At 34.8% G+C, this 25,033-nt stretch overlaps 1 protein-coding gene across 1 annotated transcript; it reads left to right on the top strand.

The window, feature by feature from the left end:
• The first annotated feature begins 22,194 nt into the window (after nucleotides 1-22,194).
• Nucleotides 22,195-23,594, top strand: LOC145051877 (transcription factor ORG2-like). The gene is made up of 3 exons (XM_078999709.1): nucleotides 22,195-22,568; nucleotides 22,805-23,209; nucleotides 23,387-23,594. The coding sequence occupies exons 1-3, from the start codon at nucleotides 22,227-22,229 to the stop codon at nucleotides 23,471-23,473; spliced, it is 834 nt and encodes a 277-aa protein (XP_078855835.1). The 5' UTR covers nucleotides 22,195-22,226; the 3' UTR covers nucleotides 23,474-23,594.
• The last annotated feature ends 1,439 nt before the right edge of the window (nucleotides 23,595-25,033 follow it).

The following is a 25,033-nucleotide window of genomic DNA, read 5'->3' as shown; positions in this document are numbered from 1 at the left end:
ATGTCTATGTATTTATGTGTATGTGTATGAAATGAGTAATTAAAAGGCCTCAATGTTCCATAAGGTTGCTAACTATATGTATGTGTATGTATACGTATGTATGTGTATGTGTATGAAATGAGTAATCGATCTCGAAGGTGCACACAACTTTATGAACGTGGATAGTAGTTATAAGTTGGTGAAAGTATATAGATAATTATGCATAAATGAGTAATCGATCTATCTCTAGAGTGTCAATTCATGTTCATGAACAACATTCACTTCTTAGATGTCAACCATTAATTAGTCATCAATAGATTTCCTAAAATGCCATTTTGTCCAAATATTCAATAAATTTAGATAACATGAATGTATGTGTGTATGTGTGAATGTACATGAAAGGAGTAACAGATCGATAGGTGCACATGGCTATATATATATATATATATATATATATATATATATATATATATATATATATAGTAGGTGTTACCTGCGGATTACCGACGGAAGTAGTTATCCGTCGCTATTCTGTCGGTAATTTCTGATTGATTACCTAGGTATTTTCTTTATTTTCGACATTTCGGGCACTGAATGTCGTTTTTTTCGCTTTGTTTTTTTTTTGTACATCTATTATACATGATTATCTACACTTTTACCAAGTTACACCTAATATATATGTGTATATAGCCATGTATATCTTTCAATCCGTTACTCCTTTCGCACCGTTACTCCTTTCACATACATTCATATATTCACACATACAAATAGACATACATTCACATACATACATATACATACATACACATTCTCATATATACATACACATATACATACATACATGTACATTCACACATACATACATACACAAACATTCACAGATACACACAAATTCACACATACACATACACACACACACACATATATATATATATATATATATATATATATATAGACACACACACATACATACATTCACATAGATCGACCCATCTGAGGTAAAAATAAAGGAAATCAGAGCAAAACTATTGGAGTCCAAACCACTACCAATCCTTGGATATGAGACATATGCTAATTAAAATGCCTCAGTGATCCATAAATGTGCTAACTTTATGTGAATATATGTGTGAAGTTGAAATTAGTGATATTGAAATGTTAGATCATGAAATGAGTAACGGATCTAAAGGTACGCACCACTATACACGGGTACATATTAGGTATAAGTTAGTGAAAATGTAGATAATCATTTTTTTCGACATTTCAAGGACCAAATTCATTTTTTGTGCTTCGTTTTTTTCTCACATTTATTATACATGATGATCTACACTTTCACCAACTTATACCTAATATATATGTGTGTACAACCTTGTGCACCTTTCGATCCGTTACTCATTTCATGCTTACCATTACAATCAATACTTTTACCGACACACGTACGCATACATACATATACATACATACACACATAGATATACATACATGCATACACACATACATATATACAAACATATATATATATATATACACACACACACACACACACATATATATATATATATATATATATATATATATATATATATATATATATATATAGACGTACATTCATACATACATTCATTAACACATAGACACATATACATATACACACATACACATAATGTCATGTGCACATCTGAGATGCATTACTCATTTCATTGTTTAACATTTGAATGCTTATTAATACATTCACATACTTACATAATCATACATAGGCATACATACATATACATTCAAATACATTTTCACATACACACACATAGACATACATAAATAGGGTGGTTGGTGGTGTTGAAGGATTGCAATGGTGGTTTGAGATAGGTGGTTGGTAGTGCTTAAAGGAATGAATGTCATGGGTAGGATTCGATGACTAAACATTACAACTTTGACAAAATGATTTCATTAATTTAGTATAGATTTGGGAAGATATATATAATCATGTATAGTAGCGGTGCGAAAAAAACGAAGTTTCGTGCCCAAAATCTCAAAAAGAATGGGCACCGAACGTTGTTTTTTTCACTTTGGTTTTTTCACACCTCTATTATACATGATTATGTAGTTTTCCAAACTTATACTTAATATCTAAATGTGTATACATACACATACATACATATTACCCGTATATATAATACCCAAATTACTATATATGTACCAAATTATAGCTAATTGATACATGTCTAAGATGGTATTTCAGACCACCCCCATGGCCTGACCCGTACAAATCTTGAAGCAGAAAACTTGAACATATGTTGCCTTAGGAACACCAAGCGAATTTTCCATTTGTCAGTAAAAGTAGTTTTCTCAAGTTAGGGCTCACCCATGTTTCAATTAAGCATGCATGTTTCCTTATTTCTAGTTAGCAAGTTATTTCCTTTCCTATAAATGTTAATCATCGTTTGCATGAATATTAAGCATCGTTCACTATTTTTCATTACACCCATGATCCATGTTTTCCTTATTATTATCTAGTGGTAGGATTTTCTTTAGTTATTTATATGAATGTATTTTCATTACGAATGGAATGAAAAAAGTTATGTTTTAAGTTTGATTTCTAATCTTGTTCTTAGGGACTAGTCATCCATAATCGGCTCTGTCATGTATCTTCTTCTATTATTCTTAGGAGATTGACCATCTTGAGTTGGCTTCTATCAATGGTGCTTTCATTCTCGTTCATCATGCCTCCCCGCAAAGATTTGTCAACCGATGACATACTGCCAACTATCCACGAGCAACTATCTACACTCATTGCTATTTCCGCTGCTAATATTCACCGTTTTGATGCAATTATCACACAAATGACCACCATCAACACCCTCATGATCGAAATTCAAGATAACATAACAAATTTTCAAGTTAGTGACCACCCACATTTCAATTCAGCATGCATGTTTCCTTATTTCTAGTTAGCAAGTTATTTCCTTTCCTATAAATGGTAATCATCATTGGCATGAATATTAAGCAGAAAAGTTAATGAAATTGTTATATTATTTTAGTCTATCTTTTTCATCTTAATTCTTTTACGGGTCAAGGCATGGGGGTGGTCTAGAATACCATCTTAGACATGTATCACTAATATACACATACGCGCACCCATATACACTGTCACACCCCAAACCAGAATGGCGGAAACGTTCGTGGGCGGAGTACTACATGTAAGTATCACAACACATGCAATATAGTAATCAAAGTACAAGCTACCATTGCATTAATAAGTATAAGTTTTACATGAGTGTTTAAAACATTACATATTCAAACACCAAAGTAGGTACAGTAGAAGACAAGAGTCGCAGTACGATACTAGGTAGTCTTCTCAAAAGCTTCGGGAGTGTACTTGTCTACTGGATTCGTGAGAATACAAGTTATTTGGAAAGAGTAGATCAGCATTTAAGCTGGTGAGTTCATAAGTATTTTAGTTCTGTAAAGTATGCCCTAAGTTCTTTGAATAAGTTCACTAGTTTCTCCAGGAAATCCTATATCTCCTGAGGTGATTAACTGATAACCTCAATAGTTCCCCTATGTAATTACCTAGTTTATACTGATTATACATAACACAATATCGAATGGACAGTTAAATGGGTGTATCTGCCCTAAGCCCACAACCAAACAAGGAACATGAAGTAAGGTGGAAGTCACACATTTCACTGTCAATCAGACATTACTTATGTACATCTCTGATGTAATATCTAAGGAATTATAGCATTAACCACTAAAGGTCTTTTATGTTATACTAGTTTACAAATATTGAATGACTAAGTTTCATTTGATAAGTGGTTTAATCCCATAAACTGTTTCATTGGTAAAAGTGTTCTTAGTTATATATGTTCTATAGTAAAAACCTTAGTATTAATCTTGGAGAGAATTGTATTATCCATAATACTGACTTGTGGTTTTAAATGTTCCAAACCAGAAGTACAATACTTGGTTTCATGATATGTACCTTTTACTATAAGTAAAAACAACTGAAGGTATATCTGGTCGGAATGTAATTAACGTTTCTTACTGTTATAAGAGAAGTATATTACTTTGTAATTCACTCATTGTTTTATCCATGTGAGTTCTATTAACCATACTAATATGACTGATATGCCTGCGGCGACGTTATTCAGGCGTCAGAATGGAATGATATTTGACACCCTAGGCCTGCCGACCAACCTGTAGCGAACAGTAGAGGTGTGGGATTGTCAGTCCCTTCTTGTTAATAGGTCAGGACTTAAAGTCGTACTTAGATAAGTACATCGTGAAGGGTCTCACAAATTTATTGTTTCAACGAGATTTACAATGTATTATTACCCCGTGATTGCTAACCCTGGTACTCTGTATCGTACCTTTGTTAATGCAAACCCGGTATAATGTATTATTACCCCGTGATTGCTAATCCTGGTACTCTGTATCGTACCTTTGTTAATGCAAACCCGGTATGATGTATCTTTACTTCTTTAATATGTTATTCGTATATTAAAGGCATTATACATAACCTGGTATAGATAAATGAATTGTTGGTAATTTATTTGAAAAGTATACAATCGTGAATCATACTTGAATATTTAGTTTTGAATCATCAATTATACCAATGATAATTTATATGCTCTAATCTGATTAGCATGATTTTTCATGGATGAACACCTTTGCTCAGCATGATACAAAGGTAATGATACCGAATGGAGTAACCTTTTATATTCATATATGTATAATATAAATATATATATATATATATATATATATATATATATATATATATATATATATATATATAATTAAGAAGGAAACGACCTTCGGACAAATAACATCACCTTAATTCCACATCCAGACAAGGAAAAGGAATAAGATAATTCATTAGTCCTAAGCCCTTCAAATCTTATTTATATATTTATACATATATAAACCTGATTTTTGGCAATCATAATTTGAAATAGTTTATTAAAAACCTTTAGCAAGGAATTTAACGGAGTTTACATGACTTTAAAGATTTAACGTGGCTTCAAGTCATTTTGGATGTATTTGGTGATTCTTAAAAGCATACATAAACTCTTTGTGTTATTATTATCACATAGAATTATTAACACAATTTAATATGGTATTATACTTGTATTCCCCCCCCCCCCCCCAAAAAAAAAAATAATAATAATTTAAAAACCATTAAAAGGGTAATTATAAGGGGATTAACTCACTTTGATAAGCGGTGATTCGGACAGCGTTTCGTTTCCCGTAAAGAGTTTATTTAACGAGAAACCGGCTCAAACTGGGCAGAGTTTCGACACGAGAGAGGTTACTTCTTGGGAATCTCGGTGCTTCGCGGCGTGTTTCAGGTGTTAGTAATGATCCCAGGGCTTTGCGGGTTATTTGTGAGGTTATGGGAGTGAGAGAGGTGAAAAGTGGTGAAAAATGGTGTAAAAATGGTCTAAAAACCGAGAAGTCTCGCAGCCATGATATAGGGTGCGAAGGTCGGCTAAGAGGGGAAAGTCAGCAGCTACGTGTTGATAATGCGAAGGGGCTCGGAGTCTGGACGCGTGCAAAGGCGTCTTACGAGCCGTCTTAGACGTCGCCTAGGACGCGAGGCGCGTCGCATGCACAGTGGACCTTGGATTCAGACCAATCAGTGACGTACACGAGGGGACACATTCGGATCTGCGAAATTGCTCGGTATTATCCTTAAAATCTTGGATTATGTGCCAAAAACTTCTGAAAATCATAACTTTCGCATACGAACTCCGTTTTTGACGTTCTTTACATGCACGCGTAGGTAAAATTATACTCTACTACTTTCGTTTAGACTTCGTCGGCTAATTTTGAATTTATTTTTAATATTATTATTTTTAATAGACCGGGACAGGAAAATTCGTTAAAACTTCATAACTTCTTCATCCGATATCCGTTTTTGTCTGTCTTTTTACCGTTGTACTACTAATGACGAGAACTTCGATTCTCCTTTAAGTTGCGTCAGCTACATATCGATCGATTTATATTTCGAATTTTTAGTCGTCTACTGCTAAACCGAAACTTCGAAAAATCATAACTTCCTCATATGAAGTCAGATTTTGACGTTCCTTTTATGAACGTTCTCGGTTTAATATATTCTACAATTTTCATTTAGATTGTTAAGGCTAAAAAGCCTTTTATCGAAAATTTGCTTTTTACACTGAATAGTGTTTTGCCGGTTTTATCCCGGATTTTCGATTGGTCATAACTTCTTCGTTATAACTCGGATTTCAGTGTTCTTTATATTTTTGGAAAACTTGTTACAATCTCTATCACTTGGTTCATCCCAATCATGATTATTGATCAATTTATTTTTGACCTAAATTTGACTGGTGTCACACTATCCCCCCGTTAAAGAGAATATCGTCCCAAAATTAAGTCTAATGTGATACTCATGGACTAGGTCTAATCTTCCCTTTCCCAAGTGAATTCAGGTCCCGGTTTGTAATCCAACGAACCTTCATTAACGGGATAAGACTTTGCGTGGTTCTTTAGAATTCCCCATCCATGGTTTTTATTGGTTCTTCTACAGAGTGTAGACTTTTATTTAACTTGATTTCATCGAGTGAAATAACAAGTGTTTTATCGGATAGACACCTCTTTATATTAGATATGTGAAAGATGGGATGAATGTTATTAAGTTTTTGTGGTAGTCTAAGTTTAAAAGTACAAGACCGATTATGGTAATAACCTCAAATGGTCTTATGTACTTTGAGTTTTGTATTTCACGCTTTATCAAGTGCATCTTATCTTTCCTGAGTGAGACCTTCATATGACAAGGTCATCAATCCTGTAATACCAAGGGTTTTCATTTATCAAAGCTGTAGCTTTTCTAGTTAACTCTGGAAGCTTTATGGCGCTTCCCGATTCATATTTTGTTTTTGGTAGTTTCTCGGATGAATTCCAGATCAGCAAGGGTGCTGTGTGGAAATTGGATCTCTAACTAGTTGCGTATTACCTAATTTAGTCCAGTGCAGATAGGACACTTGTGACCACTGAAGGTTTTGAATGGAGCAACTTGAATGCTAGTGTGATAATGGTCTCAACTAATTGGTAAATGGGTATCCCATTCTTTACCATAATCGATCCCATACAATCATGACTACTTTGGTTCCTAGAGATTTTTGAGTGACGACCTGAACTGGGAGCTGATTCTATTATCTCAGTGGAGATAACAGATATTGGCATACCGTGCACTCACATGTTCAAGTTATTTTCTCTACCTACCACATTTTCAGGTTTCTAGGCTTCTTGTTAAGCCTCCTTACTTTGTGTGGAGAGATTTTAAAGGGTTATCATAGTTCGTGACTGGCACTATGACTTAGGGTGTCAGCTACTATATTGGCTTTGTCGAGATGATAACGAATTTCAAATTCGTAGTCATTTAGTAGCTCGACCCATTGTCGTGGTCTCAAGTTGAATTCTACCTGGTAGAATACATGATGCTGGCTTTTGCTCCGAAAGTCATGATCAGACTCATACTTGGCTCATCCATCATCACCTTGTGTATACAAGTCGTATATAATTTAGATTTCACAAAACGTTCGAATGGGTGACTCTACCCCAGGTCCACAACCAAACAAGGAACAGGAGATAGGGCGGAATCACACATCCTTAATCTTATTAGGTCTAACTTATATACCACTCTCGTGTATACACTTAGCAGTGATAGATTAACTTAATGAGTTCTTAGTCTCTATTCTTGAACTTGACCTATGGTTCGAGGATTTACCTATGAGATTTATTGAGGTACTTCGGTAGTTACCGACTTCTAAGACTACTTCGGTGCTTTTCATTTGAAGCTTTCTGTCTACTGAGTAGGTTAGAATGGTGTGGTACTCTTCGCATGGGTACTTCTGAAGTTTTGAAAATAAGAGACAACCAAAGGGTTTTGTGTTATAGATTGAAGGAAATTTATCTTACGTCTGATTAAGGAACAAGTTCTCTTATACAGCATAAAAATGTTCACATGGTAAGAGCCATGCCAAACCATGTCGAACGAGGATGTCGAAATTTTCTCAACGAAATAGATATTAAGTTATTCTAGGAGGAATGATTACTATGATGATATCCTATGTACCTAAGTTTTATGCGCTTCTGGGTTTATTCTGTTATTATCACTACAAACCCCTTTTTGATTCAAAATTGGCGGGTACTACGAATACAAGGGTTCTGATAATTTGAAATTATGACCTTTCATGAAGTGATCCTTACTAGGTCTCTCTATAATCGCTTGGTGTATACAAGTCATGTATAATTAAGATTGGTAAGACTTTTGACTGAGCAACCCTGCCCTAAATCCACAACCAAACAAGGAACAGGAAATGAGGCCGGATTACTCACTCTCAGTCTACAAATCTTAATTATAAATGACCCTTATGTATACACTAAGTCATCATAGCTTACTTGTTAGGGTTTCAAATTTTATATAAGTGTTATGATTTAATTTGAAAGGAAGAGTAATCATAATTATAGATAGCTATCGGGGTTTGGAAGCGTACCAAAATATAGTAGGGTTCTTTGATGCTTTCACATGTATTGGGATCAAAATCCTCCTGCTCCCCCGTCGTTCTTCTCTGTTGGACAGTCCCTCTTGTAATGTCCTATTTCACCAAAAAGGTGACATATGGGAATGGTTCCAACATCGGTAGTTGAAGTGATGAACTCGACCGGAGTTCTATAGATGCGGGCGGTATACCCCTTCATGTTGCATCTATTGCAATGCAGCTCTTGGCAAACTAAATAATGATGGTAGTTGCACTTGTTGCAGTGTGGGAGGTTTCCTAAGTACGGCTTGGTTGGTGCTAGAAATAGGGCTGATGGGGGTATCGACTGCCCCCGTTCGTTGCCCTCTGTTAGGTTCTTGAGTTGAACAACTCCCTTTCATGTTCTCAAACTTTCGTTTAAGGATATTAGTCTTTAGGTTCGAGGTATCCTTACAAGTAGGTGCTCGTTTCTCTACTTGGCCATCACCATGATCGAGGTTACCGATAGAATTACTACTAACATTTGCATTGTTAGCATTAAGGTGGGCCATGACAGCTGTTACAGTTGCTGTGACCGCAGCTTGAAACGTAGCCGCATCTATATGAAGGATTGGTGTTTCGCTGGTGGGTTGGTTACACTTCTTTGGAGGCATGATTCTGTTACATGATAAGAAAATGAGCTTGTGAGCGATTATCGTGTCTCTAGATGTATTCTAACCATTTGTATCTATGTATAAATCTTTTTTTTGTTATATTGTTCTCAATGATTCGACCTGCATCCCTATGATGCAGTCCTGGTAAGGAACATAATTAAGTTTCTAGAATGGTTAGGAACCGAGTATAATCCGAACTAAGCTACCTTGGTTTGGTGGATATCGTTTCCCAATTTTCGAAATATTCGAAAACAATTCATAATGGTGTCTACATAAAATAGACTTATGAATTTGAGAAGTAATCACTATCAATTAAGATCTCGTGATCTGATTTATTGTTATTAGCCGTGACAGGAAAAGAGGATAAGCTCCAAACCTAATGTGAGTAATGAAGTCACTAACTCACTAGGTTGAACCGATTTACTAGTTATTACTTAGATGAAAAGGTGCTCGGACACTTCACATGAACCATGCGTGGTTTTCCTTTTTTCTATTATGGGTGGTAATAATTTGTTCTCTCCTAGTATCTATAGGGTGTCCTTCTCCTCTGTAGGTATATTGAATTCCCGGGCTGTCTTACTTCCGATTATGACACTGATTCCCATTACTTTGTAATGAATATTTTGAATCTCGGAAGTTCATGTGAATATCTCATTGGTGTCCTTAATAGGGTAAAGGTACTAAATGATTTCTATAGTTTATTTACTTCTCATCTGTTTCTCTCTCAGAATTCTCCCAATGAAATTTTGTTGGATCCTCCTTAACTCTATTATTGATTGCCGGAGTATCTATTTACGGGGTTTATACGAGAATGGGAATGTCTAAAGAATCTATGAGAAAATTTAAATTTTAACAAAGGTGATCCTTTCTGGTCCTTCTATAATCACATGGTGTGTACCGATTATATATAATCCAGATCAAATAGACCTTCGAATAAGTAATCTTACTCTAAAACCACATCCAAACAAGGAAAAGGAAATAGAGTGAAAATCACATATTCTAAGTCTATAAAATATCAACTATATATAACCTTAACATATCCACTTAGTAATTATAGACGTACCAGAGAAGATCTTTTTAACATTTCCCAAAAATTTATTTAAAATACTTCCATGGTATGTGATTCTTGGACTTCTAGATATTAGAAGTTCATAAGTTTTCAGTTTTCTTGTTATAGCATCCTAAAATACTCTATAGTATTTTAACCTTTATGTTTGGTTCTAGAATTCATCTGGTACCTATGTAAGTTTTAGACTTGTTACAACACTACAATCACTTCCAAACACATGTTGGTCATATCTCCAATGAATATAGTTGATCAGGCTATATTGACCCCATATATTATTACATAACTGTCCAGGTTTAACTGTAATGTTCAACATCCAAATACTTTTGTTTTGTTCCTCTTGTGATACTCATTCTAGTACATATTTTCTGCATGTACTTATACTTTTATAAAATGTTGTTATATTTTTAAAGTATAACTCTTGGTCAGAGTGTTTTTATCCCAATGGGTTTATAGTTGTATATCCTTTTATGACTGATATATTGAGTTCACTATAAACAATGCTTTGATACCAATCCGTCACACCCCCAAACCAGAACGGCGGAAACGTTTGGGGGCGGAGGACTTCATGTAAGTATCACAACACATGCAATATAGTAATCAAAGTATAAAGAACCATTGCATTAATAAGTATAAGTTTTACATGAGTGTTTAAAACATTACATATTCAAACGCCAAAGTAGGTACAGTAGAAGACAAGAGTTGCAGTACGATACTAGGTAGTTTTCTAAAAAGCTTCGGGAGTGTAACTGTGTACCGGATTCCTGAGAATACAAGTTATTTGGAAAGAGTAGATTAGCATTTAAGCTGGTGAGTTCATAATTATTTTAGTTCTTTTAAGTATACCCTAAGTTCTTTGAATAAGTTCACTGGTTTCTCCAGGAAATCCTATATCTCATGAGGTGATTAACCGATAACCTCAATAGTTTCCATCTGTAATTACCTAGTTTATACTGATTATACATGACACAATATCGAATGGATAGTTAAATGGGTGTATCTGCCCTAAGCCCACAACCAAACAAGGAACAGGAAGTAAGGCGGAAGTCACACATTTCACTGTCAATCGGACATTACTTATGTACAAATCTGATGTAATAACTAAGGAATTATATCATTAACCACTAAAGGTCTATTATGTTATACTAGTTTACAAAGATTGAATGACTAAGTTTCATTTGATAAGTGGTTTAATCCCATAAACCGTTTTCATTGGTAAAAGTGTTCTTAGTTATATTTGTTCTATAGTAAAAACCTTAGTATTAATCCTGGAGAGTATTGTATTATCCATAATATTGCCTTGTGGTTTTAAATGTTCCAAACCAGAAGTACAATACTTGGTTTCATGATATGTAGCTTTTACTATAAGTAAAAACAACTGAAGGTATATCTGGTCGGAATGTAATTAACTTTTCTTACTATTATAAGAGAAGTATATTACTTTGTAATTCACTCGTTGTTTTATCCATGTGAGTTCTATTAACCATACTAATATGACTGATATGTCTGCGACGACGTTCTTCAGGCGTCAGAATGGAATGATATTTGACACCCTAGGCCTGCCGGCCAAACTGTAGCAAACAGTAGAGGTGTGGGATTGTCAGCCCCATATAGATCTATACACGAATTCACGCTCTCCCTACAAGAGATTATGGTTAATAGGTCAGGACTTAAAGTCGTACTTAGATAAGTACACTGTGAAGGGTCTCACAAATTTATTGTTTCAACGAGATTTACGATGTATTATTACCCCGTGATTGCTAACCCTGGTACTCTGTATCATACCTTTGTTAATGCAAACCCGATATGATGTATTATTACCCCGTGATTGCTAACCCTGGTACTCTGTATCGTATCTTTGTTAATGCAAACCCGGTATGATGTGTCTTTACTTCTTTAATATGTTATTCGTATATTAAAGGCATTATACATATCCTGGTATAGATAAATGAATTGTTGGTAATTTCCTTGGATAGTATACAATCGTGAATCATACTTGTATATTTAGTTTTGAATCATAAATTATACCAATTATAATTTATATGCTCTAATCTGATCAGCATGATTTCTCATGGATGAACACCTTTGCTCAGCATGATACAAAGGTAATGATACCGAATGGAGTAACCTTTTATATTCATATATGTATAAAAGAAGGAAACGACCTTCGGACAAATAACATCACCTTAATTCCACATCAAGACAAGGAAAAGGAATAAGATAATTCATTAGTCCTAAGCCCTTCAAATCTTATTTATATATTTATACATATATAAACCTGATTTTTGGCAATCAGAATTTGAAATAGTTTACTAAAAACCTTTAGCAAGGAATTTAACGGAGTTTACATGACTTTAAAGATTTAAAATGGCTTCAAGTCATTTTGGATGTATTTGGTAATTCTTAAAAGCATACGGAAACTCTTTGTGTGATTATTATCGCATACAATTATTAACACAATTTAATATGGTGTTAAACTAGTATTCCACCCCTAAAAAGCATTTATAACCCATTAAAAAGGTAAATTATAAGGGTATGAACTCACTTTGGTAAGCGGTGATTCGGGCAGCGTTTTGTTTCCCGTAAAGAGTTTATTTAATGAGAAACCGGCTCAAACGGGGCAGAGTTTCGACAGGAGAGAGGTTACTTCTCGGGGATCTCAGGGTTCAGGGCGTGTTTCGGGTGTTAGTAATGATCTCGGGGCTTTAGGGGTTATTTATGAGGTTATGGGAGTGAGAGAGGTGAAAAGTGGTGAAAATGGTGTAAAAATGGCCTAAAAACCGAGAAGTGTCGCAGCCATTATATAGGGTGCGAAGGTCGGCTAAGAAGGGGGAGTCAGCAGCCACGTGTTGATCATGCGAAGGGGCTCGGAGTCTGGACGCGTGCAATGGAATCTTACGAGCCGTCTTAGACGTCGCCTAGGACGCGAGGCGCGTCGCATGCATAGTGGACCTTCGATTCGGACCAATCAGCAACGTACATGAGGGGACACGCGTCAGATCTGCGAAATTGCTTGGTATTATCCTTAATCTCGGATTTTATGCCAAAAATTTCCGAAAATCATAACTTTCGCATACGAACTCCATTTTTGACGTTACTTATATGCATGCGTAGGTAAAATTATACTCTACGACTTTCGTTTAGACTTCGTCGGCTAATTTTGAATTTATTTTTAATATTATTATTTTTAACAGACCGAGACAGGAAAATCCGTTAAAAATTCATAACTTCTTCTTCCGATGTCCGTTTTTGTCTGTCTTTTTACCGTTGTACTACTAATGACGAGACCTTCAATTCTCCTTTAAGTTGCGTCAGCTAAATATCGATCGATTTATATTTCAAATTTTTAGCTGTCTACTGCTAAACCGAAACTTCGAAAAATCATAACTTCCTCATACAAAGTCAGATTTTGACGTTCTTTTTATGAACGTTCTCAGTTTAACTTATTTTACAACTTTCATTTAGATTGTTAAGGTTAAAAAGTCTTTTATCGAAAATTCGATTTTTACACTGAACAGTGTTTTGCCGGTTTTATCGCGGATTTTCGATTGGTCATAACTTCTTCGTTATAACTTGGATTTCAGTGTTCTTTATATTTTTGTAAACCTTGTTACAATCTCTTCCACTTGGTTCATCCCAATCATGATTATTGATGAATTTATTTTTGACCTAATTTTGACTGGTGTCACATACACCATTAGAACCGACATTTGAATTCTAATTTTCACATTTGCAAGAACCAAAGGTCGATTTTTTCGCTTTATTTTTCTCAAACATTTTTTATACATTAATGAATATATATTGAACAAATTATATCTAATATAACACATACATAAATACTCATACAAATAGATTAAATTTAATTATTTTGGTTTCAAGTTCGGTTCTAACTTACCCCAAAATTTGTTGGTAAAACCATTAATTTTATTTTATGATAGATTGTTGCAAGTTTTTAGGTTAGTTTATTTATTTATTTATTTATTGTAAAATAAATACATAATTACAGATAATAAAATGTATTTTCCTATATATTATATTTACAAAAATAAAAAATAAAAATTTACGACCCAATTTTAATACCCAAAAGAAAAAAAAAAGCGAGACAAACCTCACAATTCTTTTGAGTTCCCTCCTCTCTGTCCCTAAAATCTTTTAAGTTTCCCCATCCCTAAATTCTAAGATAGAGAAATTCATTCCCTCATCCCGCTTTCCAAATCAAAACTGGAAATCGACCATGTCGGAACCTTCTTCGTTACCCGAATCAACCACTGCGAACAACATCATCATACTCATGTGCCTTTTTCCACCATCTCATCCTGCTCCTGATTTCTATGATCTCCCTTTACCCGATTTGAACTCCACTACGTTTGTTGGAATCGACAATTTCTATCCCCACCACTGCTGGCGTAGGTAGCTGAGCGACCGGCGAAAATCCTTACATTTGTGTGTGTGTTGTGCTTAAACTGATATAGAAGGTAAGAAGCAGCAGGAATAGATACATAAGCAGTGACTATGGATGTAGGGTGAGTGGTCAGTGGCGACCTGGTAACCGACGGTGGCCCTGCGGAAGTGGTCGTCGGACCATCATAGTCACCTTCAAAGTAAGTAGGATTGGACTGAGTCTTCTTGGTAACGAGAAGATTTTGTTTTGTGTATTCTGTTGAAATATACAACCCCACCTCCTTTGTCATGCTATTATCCAGTTAGTGGTAAACATCTGGTGTTTACTTATGTGGAAGAAACGTTGTTGTTGATTGCAAGCGACATATTCTAGTGCTTTACACTTTTATAGACTTAATTTCTATTGACGTTCTTTTGGATGATTTGGTGTAGTTTAATTTAATTTAACGTGCAAGGTTTTGAAGAATCGTTTGATTGATGGTTAGAGTTGCTTTATAGAGAAACTGTGTTTATCTTGTTGTTGTTAACGATTAGCTCATATTTTTGAATGTGAGAACAAGGATCTGATTGCTCAGGGACAAGGCTTGAAAACTCAAACCTTGAGTTAATGCTTAAAATCAATGTCTGCTACTAACTAAATAGTTCCAGTTAAGTCTGGCAAGACCAGTTAGGACTAAGTATAAGAATCAACAAAGTAATTCAAGTATTAAATATAAGATAATGAATATGATCAAGTAAGTCAATAAATAAACACAAGGAATGTTTGAAAGAATGATTTGAGAGAAAGGTGCAAGTGAAGTAAATGTGAAAAATATCTATATTTGGAGAGGCAATCTATCACTATGATTTGTCATTGAATGCTCCTTAAGTAGGAGAATGTGTCACATCGTACTAACCCAAAAGCATACATAGAACTGGATAATAGAGTTACTCCTGACACTTTGATTATCTAAGTTGACAAAAGATACTATGTTCTATGATACATTACATCAAACAAAATGAAAAAAATAATTAATGTAGACGGACAAACTGATTTCGGAAAATCTTCACCATCTCAAACTTCATTCACTTCGTACCATAAGCTTTTACTTATGACGCGAAATCTTCTCCTCTATCTACTCTGGAACATCTTTTACTTCGGAACTAAGACTGATCTTGAAACATGTTGCGTGATTCCTAGAGGTTCATTTTCAGGTACTAACAATCTCCCCCTAAGTGAACGTAGCAATCAGATCAGCTCAGTTTGCTTCTTCCTTGATAAAGACATATACTCGATACAACCATTCTCTGACTTCAATGTACCATTGAAGCCGACTCACAAACTTTGCCTTAATATGTTCTGGAGCTTCGGACTGGTATGCACGACTGAAGAACTTTTGAAGGAATTTTGTGGGAACTAAGTGTTTGTCGAGGACTTGGAAGAAGTCCATTTTGTTCGACTTTTGTAGCTTGTAAACATACCCTAGTAGCGGTTCATCTATGGCTCCTTCAGCTAACAACTCAGCTTCTGGCAGAACAAAGTCGATTTTGGCTAAGTATTTTTCGGTTCCGAATAGGTATGCCAATTCATAGTCGCATCGCTAATTCCTGAGTTTAAGGAACATATTTTGCAGTCATTGTTACGAGGAAGCTACACTTTGTATTTGTTTTACCATCTTCGTGTAAAGTTGAGTAAATTTTTTATTATGGAGTACATATTTTGTCATATAAAGTAAGAGGTATACAAGTTACATAAAAGAGTATAGAACTGATGTATGTGGTGTGCATTTCAGGTCTTAATGATGTGAGCCTTATAAGTACGTTGCCCAAATTGACAGTGGGAGTAAAGTACGTTGCTATTCTTTATAATTTTCCGTTTTTTCCAAATTCTTTACTCTATAAATAATTGAAGTACTGAATCTGGGATTTTATTACCGGTCATTATCCAAAGGTTTTAGAGCTATAAAATACTAAACTTGCTTATAGATTTTATCATGTAAATGAACATTAGTTTTTCTAATTTTTGAGGTAAATTCAGTACAAGGAATATATCCTACAAAGTTGGATAAGACAATTAAAATGCATTGTATTTTTATGAGTTGTATTGGTAAGTATTTAAGCTACTTTTATGAAATACATTGAATATGAATAGTATTATCAGTTTTATATAGTCATTTTTTTTGCATTACCAGCATAAATAACTGGATTTAAAAAAAAATCATTTTAGTGACGGAATACTTACGGAAAATCTGTCGGTAATTTGGGTCGTTGGTATTCCGTAGGTAATAAAGTCAATGTCGGTCAACTTCGTTGGTAATCCATAGGAAATCTGTAGCTATTAATTTCCGTAGGTATTCCGTCGGTAAATTACCTACGGAAAAGTGTCGTCGGTATTCCGTAGGGATTCCATCACAATTCCTTCCCTAACATTTACCCACGAGCGATTATGCTACGGCTCATTTTCCGTCGCAATTCCGTAGGTAACACGCTATACCTACGGAATACCTATGGATTTTGATGTAGGTATTATCAGATTTTCTAGTAGAGAATTTTCCCTAAATCAAAATGAAAAACAAATCAAAAGTTAAAGTAGAAACCTTACTTGAAAAATATTCAGTCGGTGGTGTTGGTGGTGACGGTTGTACATAGTGGTGTCGTAGAGGTGCTTCGTCTCTACCCACGGTGGCAAAGATGGTGATAAAACAGATGATGGTGGGAAGACGTCTGCGGTGGCAAAGATGGTGGTAAATCCCTTAAATCTTGGAGAATCCCCTTAAATCACGTCTACCTTCATCCCATTAAAACACCGTCGACTTCATCTCAAGTTTCCCGATCACCTGCCTTGTTCACATTCTCTCATGTTTCAATTGGGGACATAAACAGATCACCGCGGAGAGACTCCGGCAATCGGATTTTTGGTTGTTAGCTTTTTTTTTCACCAATTACAAAAGCATGTAAGTATCTACAAATTGATTAATTTTTCGATACTAAAAAAAACTTGAATATAGTTGAATATGGTGTGAAATTATAACGCTTGTTAGGGCTTCTTCTTTTCTCATATCCACGCATATTGAAAATTTCATATAATATGATTGTTTGTAAATTGTACGTAATAGTTGGACTTTAGAGAAATCCATTTTAACTACGTGCGACTAGTTCATATAAGCTAATGGAAGCTTTTCAAAATGTCTTTGATTTCTATTATACTTGCATTTCATTGGCTTGTATGATGGGAATATGTAAGTGATGAAATGAATTCATGAAATGGTGATATATAGTTGTAATGCTTAATGATAGTCGGTGTGATGTCATAATTACCACGGTCTACGTAGCTGTGAGATCGTACTTACCAAAATTTGTCATTTTGTAGGCGTAGGCCTAGGTTGCCACATTTGATATGTTATTTTTTTTAATATACAAAATAAATAATTTAAATATAGCATTTTTTTTAAAACATAAAATTCATTAAACTTAAAATAAAAATACAACACACCAAAACATAGAAATTCAAATTACAAAACAAGAAATTTAAAAAACATAGAAATACAAAAAAAATAAGACAGTAAAATTAAAAAAACTTAAAATAGATGTTATATTTTTTTTTTTGCAAACTCCTATTTGGCATTTAAAGTCATTTCTCGTTCACGTCCGGATAGCTTGTTTGTGGGTCTCGTTAAAATGGACATGACACAACTTTTTTCTTTCTCTTGTGCAAAGTTCAAGTAGCGCTCCAAGGAAGACTCCAAACAATCTATTTATGTTGATAGTTTCTCAAAGTCTTCGAAAGTAGTTGCTTTCACTTTTCCCTTTCACTTGGTTTTGTCTCTTCTCATGGGACGAGTGACTCTTGGAACCTCAAAATGCTCCTCTTATTGAAATCAATCCCGATATGTGCATCAGACGATTGACTATATATCGTTTCAGACGTTTTGGTTCTTTTAGATGAATCACCCGTAAAAGTTGCAAAAGTTGCCACATCCCGCCATCTTTTTGAAAATTTTACAATGTTTTAAACATGTAAAAATTTGAATGGCGCCCCTTTTTGTTCCCGGTACATGTGAAGAGATTTTTGCAAAATGATTTTGTCATTTGCACCACTTTTCCGTTGTCGTTTCACACTCGAAAACAATCTGTTGAATCTCGTCACCACTTTGTTAAAGTTTCACCACTTAGAATAAATTTGGTCTCTTTTCCGATAATCAACAAGATTCATCTCGTTCAAAAACCGACGTGTGATTTTCTGAAACATCCACCCAAGCACGCGCTAACATATTTTCTTCGGCGGATGTCCATTTCTTCGGAGGTGCCTTTCCATTTTTTTTGGTTGTCGTGAATTCTCTTCTAACATAGATTTTGTTTTCGAGACGACTTTGGGTTCAGCTTCAGTTTGAAATTAGGTTTGGTGGTTCATTGGGGAGTCGGGAAGATCATCAAATAGATTGAACTCATGCATCATTTGGGATGAGAAGTTTATTTGTGTTTGGTTTTGAAACAGAAGTTGTCTTGGAAATTGTAGTTGGTTTTGGAATTGAGGTTGATTTTGATATTGTGCTTGTTTTTGATATTGAGGTTGATTTTGGGCTTGAAATGCGTAGTAAACACCACCAAAATGTAGATTCGGTGGACAATAAATATGTCAATCGCATTGATTTTGAATGAAAGTTGGTGAAGAACGTGAGACGTTTGTGTTTTGAGTGTTTCCTAGAGGAGGAACCCATTTTTTTCAAAAAAAATGAATGGTTTGATTGATAATTTGAAGGTGGTTAATTGGGATAACATATGGAAAATAGTGGTATTTATTTAAGGTAAAAATGAAGGATTAATTTTTTTTTTTTTGAAAAAACGTTCATATTGGACCATCTCCAAAGTTCACATTTTTATTCCAATACACTGTCTCTCCTCGGTGAAAGCTAGCCGAGTTACCAAGCCGAGGGGTCGACATGGTGTTTTCCGAATTTGCCGAGGTATCCGAACTCTACACCGTCTAGTCTAATAGGTGTTCAATGAAATGTCTTAGTGAAAATTTGAGTTTATGATTCCTTACCGGTGAACAAGGGAAAATTCCAATCGATTTTTATGAAGAACTAATTCATTATTCATTATGAATTATTGTGTGATGTCTCATGATCCTATTTTCGTAGAAATTAATCTAGTTTATGATAAACTTTGTTTCCTATTTTTACATAATACGTGCGATATCAACATCACTTTATGTTATACTCATATTCTCACAGAAAGAAGAGGTTCATTTTCATTAAGTTTTCTTATTATTCTCAATTATTCTTAATGCTTCTCTTTCTTGTTCCGAAATTATCAAGAATACTATACGTCGCCACCAATACGTCGTCCCTATCGCATCATAGCCATTGCTCAAAAATCGTCACTAATGTCAATGTCGCCTCTATTGGTGTCTCCCCTATTTCTCATTAGTTTTTTAATAAAAATTATTGACTACAAGATTACTCTATGACCAACTTGTTCATCTTTCATGGAGTTCTACATTTTTCTACATGTATTCCTTAAAAGGTTATCATTTACATCCGTTTTTATATAAAAAAATCCACAAATTATTTACTTTAACATTACAAAAAAAAGTCTATTACTTTAACTCTCTAAGAGTCTCTTTCTATATAGCTTTCTATCTCTCAATTTCGTAAATGTAAACCCAGTGAAGGCGGTGCTTGAAGGTGGCTAATCTCGGTTGACGGCAGAGATGTTTTTTGATGATGGTTGATAGAGGAGAATGGTGGAAGATGGGCGCAGTTGTAGGTATAAGGTGGTTCAAGAATAAGGTGGTTCTAGTGGTGCTAGATGGTGGCCAAAGGTTGGTGGTGGTGGCGGTTGTAGTTTAGTTTTAAGAGAGAGAGAGAGAGAGAGAGAGAGAGAGAAGGGGGTATGTATTCTGGTGGATGGTAACCAAGGGTGGCTTATAGATCACCAGAAAATAAGGTGGACCATTTGATTGTCTACAAGATGGAGGGTCTGAATTTCACAAGAAGAGAGCACATAGATGGTGAGCAATAATGGCGACACTATTAGTGATGACGGTATTAAAGGCGACACTTGCAAAACACTAGCGACGATATGAATATGTGGGGGGGAGGGGGGGGGGGTGGGGGGAAATGAATACTGCGATTTTGTTTCGTAGGCATTAGTGACGATACCAATAGGGAAAGTACATGCGTCGTCCCTATTGGTGTCATCACTAATGCTCAGATTTTTTGTAGTGTAATATGCATTTTCTTAGAATTAATATGTAATATTATATGGTTCAAGAATGTAGTTATTTTTGTAGATGTTATTTGTTATTTTTCAAAATGTTAATCCCTTTTAGATTAAGAAAATTAATTATCCCATAAAATCCTTAAATTTCAATTTTTTTTTAAATCTAGCTTAATAAATTAAAATACCCTTGACAATGACATTTATGCTATTATATGTTATTCTATTTTATTAACATATACCCTAGATCATAGTCTTTTATTCTTTTCATTCATTGCATTAATTGGTCCATAACGGTTGGTACTAGGAAGATGCTAATAAGCGTTATATAAAACAAGAAGATATAAAAATAGGGGAGCTACATCCATGATGCCAATTCAACGAGGCAAATGTGAATCTATGCTTAATCCAATTAAATAAAATAAGTTAAATTTCATCCACCTATCTTCCAAGGGTTAATATCTCACATTCTTGAAAATAAGGTTGTTCTGAGCTTTCCATATGGACCACAACACCAAGGTAAGCCAGAAGCTAAGAAAAGCTTGCATATGGATTTATCCAACTTCATGGACTTAACGGCCAAAAGAAACCCACTTAATCCAGTTGAACGTGTAGTGATTATCAATCAAATCGGCCTCCACCATGTTAAATCAAAATCAAATAGAAAAAAGAATAAAAGCTGCAAAGTGGGGGAAAAAAACTTAAAAAATGGAGCATCATAACAAAAAAATTATGAACCCCACACGGACCACTTTTCTAACATGGTTGACATGAAACGTACTGATCATTAATTGTTAAGTTTTTAACACTTGCTGTATTTTAATAATTTAAAATTAATTTATCACAAGAGCAGTGAGATCACTCACATAAACAAAATGGGATAAAGAATGTTTTGATATCACAGTGGAACAAAATGGGATCAAGGATCAAATAATATAAGAAATTACATCTTGCTACTCTCACTATACAAACGCCGACTTCTTAAGTTCAATATATCTACATGCAGGGAAAAGGATGGGCACACTCAAAGATGATGCCAAAGTAGCCCAAGCGTGGACACCACACGCCTTTGTTAACTTGTATTCGAGTAACCAATGGGAAGTTTACTTAGAGCTTTCAAGTAGCACGGGCTCCACGAGAAGCCATCCTCCCAAAAAACAATTTGTTTGCTTATAGCTAGTTTCAGTATTTTCTTTAATATATTCTAACTAGAATATTGATTTATTCGTGTGAACGCATTAGCTACAAGTTATTCCCTAATAGATTCACAATTGATTTTTTATTCGTTGATCTATAGTTTGGATAAACTTGTATTTGAAGTAAAAAGAATATATGTATAAATATACCAACTCATTATCTTAACTTTCCCATTAAATTTATCTGCAAAAAATCATGCCCACTAGTAGAAGAGAAGGAAAAGAAAAGATGCTAGCATTAACCCCTTTATTCTCAACTACCTATGGATGGCCCTCAGAGGATCTCATCCAGAAAAATGTTGAACTGGACTGCAATAATATTTCTTTGGAAGTTGAAACAAATACATATGATCCTTTTCTTGATTTTCATAGATATGATGACATCCAGCATGACCTTTTACCTGTCGAAAATTCCATATCTGCTGGAGGGCTTGTAAATGGCGATTCCACTGATCCTTTCATGGTGGTGAAGAAGCTCAATCATAATGCCAGTGAAAGACATCGTCGTAAGAGGGTGAACGACTTATATGGTTTCCTTCGTTCACTGCTTCCCATTTCCAGTGATCAAAAGGTGCTTCAACATCTAATATGTTGTGATGTGAATGTGAGAATTTCAATAGTTAATATAATTTTCGTTGTCAATCTTGATGATCTTAGCTATATACATATGTAAAAAGACCAAAACAATCTACAGTTTCTACATGTGTTAACATATGACTGACATTTGAGTTGCATGTAGCTTAATTCTTGTAGCGACTTATTTTATTCAGTGGGCTTAGACTCATGACTCTCTTTAATTTGCCACAGAAAAAAGTAAGTATCCCAGGGACAGTATCTCGTGCAGTTAAGTACATACCGGAACTAAAGAAGGAAGTAGAGACATTAATACATAAAAAAGAAAAGATTTTGGCATATTCGTCATCTGAAGCTAATTTGAGGCAAGAACATGTAGCAACGAAGAATAAAAGTGGTAAAGATGCAACTATCGAAACAAAATCATGGGTCGTTTCTTGTGTAAGAATTTTAGGAGTGAAAGAAGCTGTTATACAATTAATTTCTGCAACTGATGATATGAGCAAGGGTGGGGATATTGGCCTATTGTCTGACGTTTTGGAATACTTAGAGCAAGATGAAAATGGGTTTGTTTTACTGAATGCAACTTCATTCAGATGTTCAGGAGACGGGATGTCATTAAGCACTCTGCATCTTCAGGTACATAAATGGTCTTCCCTCCCACAAATTTCAAATAATTTTAGCGATTATTTAACTTCATCCTGAATATATGGCTATTCTTTTCATGGAAAAAATCATACACATTATAATTACATGTATATATTGTAACTAATACTTTATGGAAGTAGCTATATAATACATCATTGTGTTAAACAGGTGCAAGGTGATAATCGCATAGACTTTGAAAGACTGAAGGAGAAGCTTAGCTCTTTCCACCATCAATCAGATCGAGATTTACGCTAATTAGGAATAACTATAAAGATTATGTCTAGTAATTAGCAAGCTTTAGTTTTGACATACTAATGTTGCGGTGTTAAACTCTTAAAACTCGCTTTTATTTAAACAGAATAGAAATACATTTGAAACCTCGTTACAAGATTTGCTCACATTTAATCAAACAAAGTTCAATATAACAATCATGCAAAACTGTAAAGAAAGACGACTGAACTCTATGAACAAACCCTAATCATATGAACAAACCCTAACTATAGAGAGAAGTGGTAACAAGTCTGTGAAGTGTGTGAAGAGATAATGAGAATAATGAACGAGTTCTCTCTTCGGTCTAGTTACTATATACACAGGTCATATAAAAGAGTGAAAGATGGTGTAAACCCAAACCAAACCCTAGTATCTGACACAGCACTAGTAGCTAGAGAATCACGATTTTCTGATGGAAGAATCCGTGGGTAATAGCCTTTACCAACGGATTTCCAACAAAATTCAAGCTGTCACATTTTTACTCATGGTAAACATTACCGACGACATTGATGATCAGTTACCAACGGAAGCGACATATTTCTAACGGAATGCAATTTAACCTAGTTTGACCATTTTATTAACAGATTTCCTAACAGGGTCCAATATATTAAACCTAACAATAAAATTACTATTCAACCAGAAATTAAACTGATAAACATTACAATAAACTTTGTCGGTTATAAATATTTACTTTGCATTTACTCCTATTTCATAAAAATAACTTAAATACAAGCCAATACATTTCATACATTTACAATGTCATGTTTGTCAACATTCGCTATTATCTAGTTCATTTGTTCAGATACGAAAGTTACCAAGCAGTATGTACTTCTATAAACAATAACATGAGAAGTTTTAGTATTCAAAATCCCTTACAACTAATCACCAAGCATGTACAATAGCCCTATAATATGACCAAGTTACATAGTTGTAACATAGAAGCAAACCAAATAAAAGTAATATCAACACTCTCGGCCTTGTTTTGCACCCATAATAAATGGATTTAATTCGTATATTCATATCAAAAATTTAGGTTTTACCTTCTTCAAAGAAAGTAGAAAAATCAGAGTAGATGGAGGCGGTAGTAGAGGCGGAGAAAGTGGAGAATGGCAGTGGGAGAAAGGCGAAGATGATGTCATATTGGGGTGACATTAACCGTCTTCGATGCAATGTGTATTGGCGACAAGGTAGATAGAAGAGGGTTTCCAAGGAAGCAAAGCTTTGGTGGAGCAGTGGTAGGCCAGGTCAACCGGTGGTGGATACTAAATCGATGATGGTAATGGCGATGACATATAAGAATGAATATGGTATGCACCCTTATTTTGAACCCTGGTGTAACACCGGTGTTCACTGTAATTTCAGTAATGGCCCAATTTCCTTAAAATATGCAAAATTAGTCCCTACCTTAGGCATACGGGTTGGGTATGGCGGGCGTAGGACCTTAAATGATGATCGAGGACCCCCCTCACGTACGATGGGCATACGTGTGTGTATGCTGGGCGTACGCAAGCATAGGGAAAACCCTAATTTATGGGGTTTGGATAA

This window comes from Lactuca serriola, chromosome 5 (assembly GCF_051521515.1).
Source record: "Lactuca serriola cultivar US96UC23 chromosome 5, Lser_US96UC23_V15, whole genome shotgun sequence".
Lineage (NCBI taxonomy): Eukaryota > Viridiplantae > Streptophyta > Magnoliopsida > Asterales > Asteraceae > Lactuca > Lactuca serriola.
This window is presented reverse-complemented; position numbering and strand designations above follow the sequence as displayed.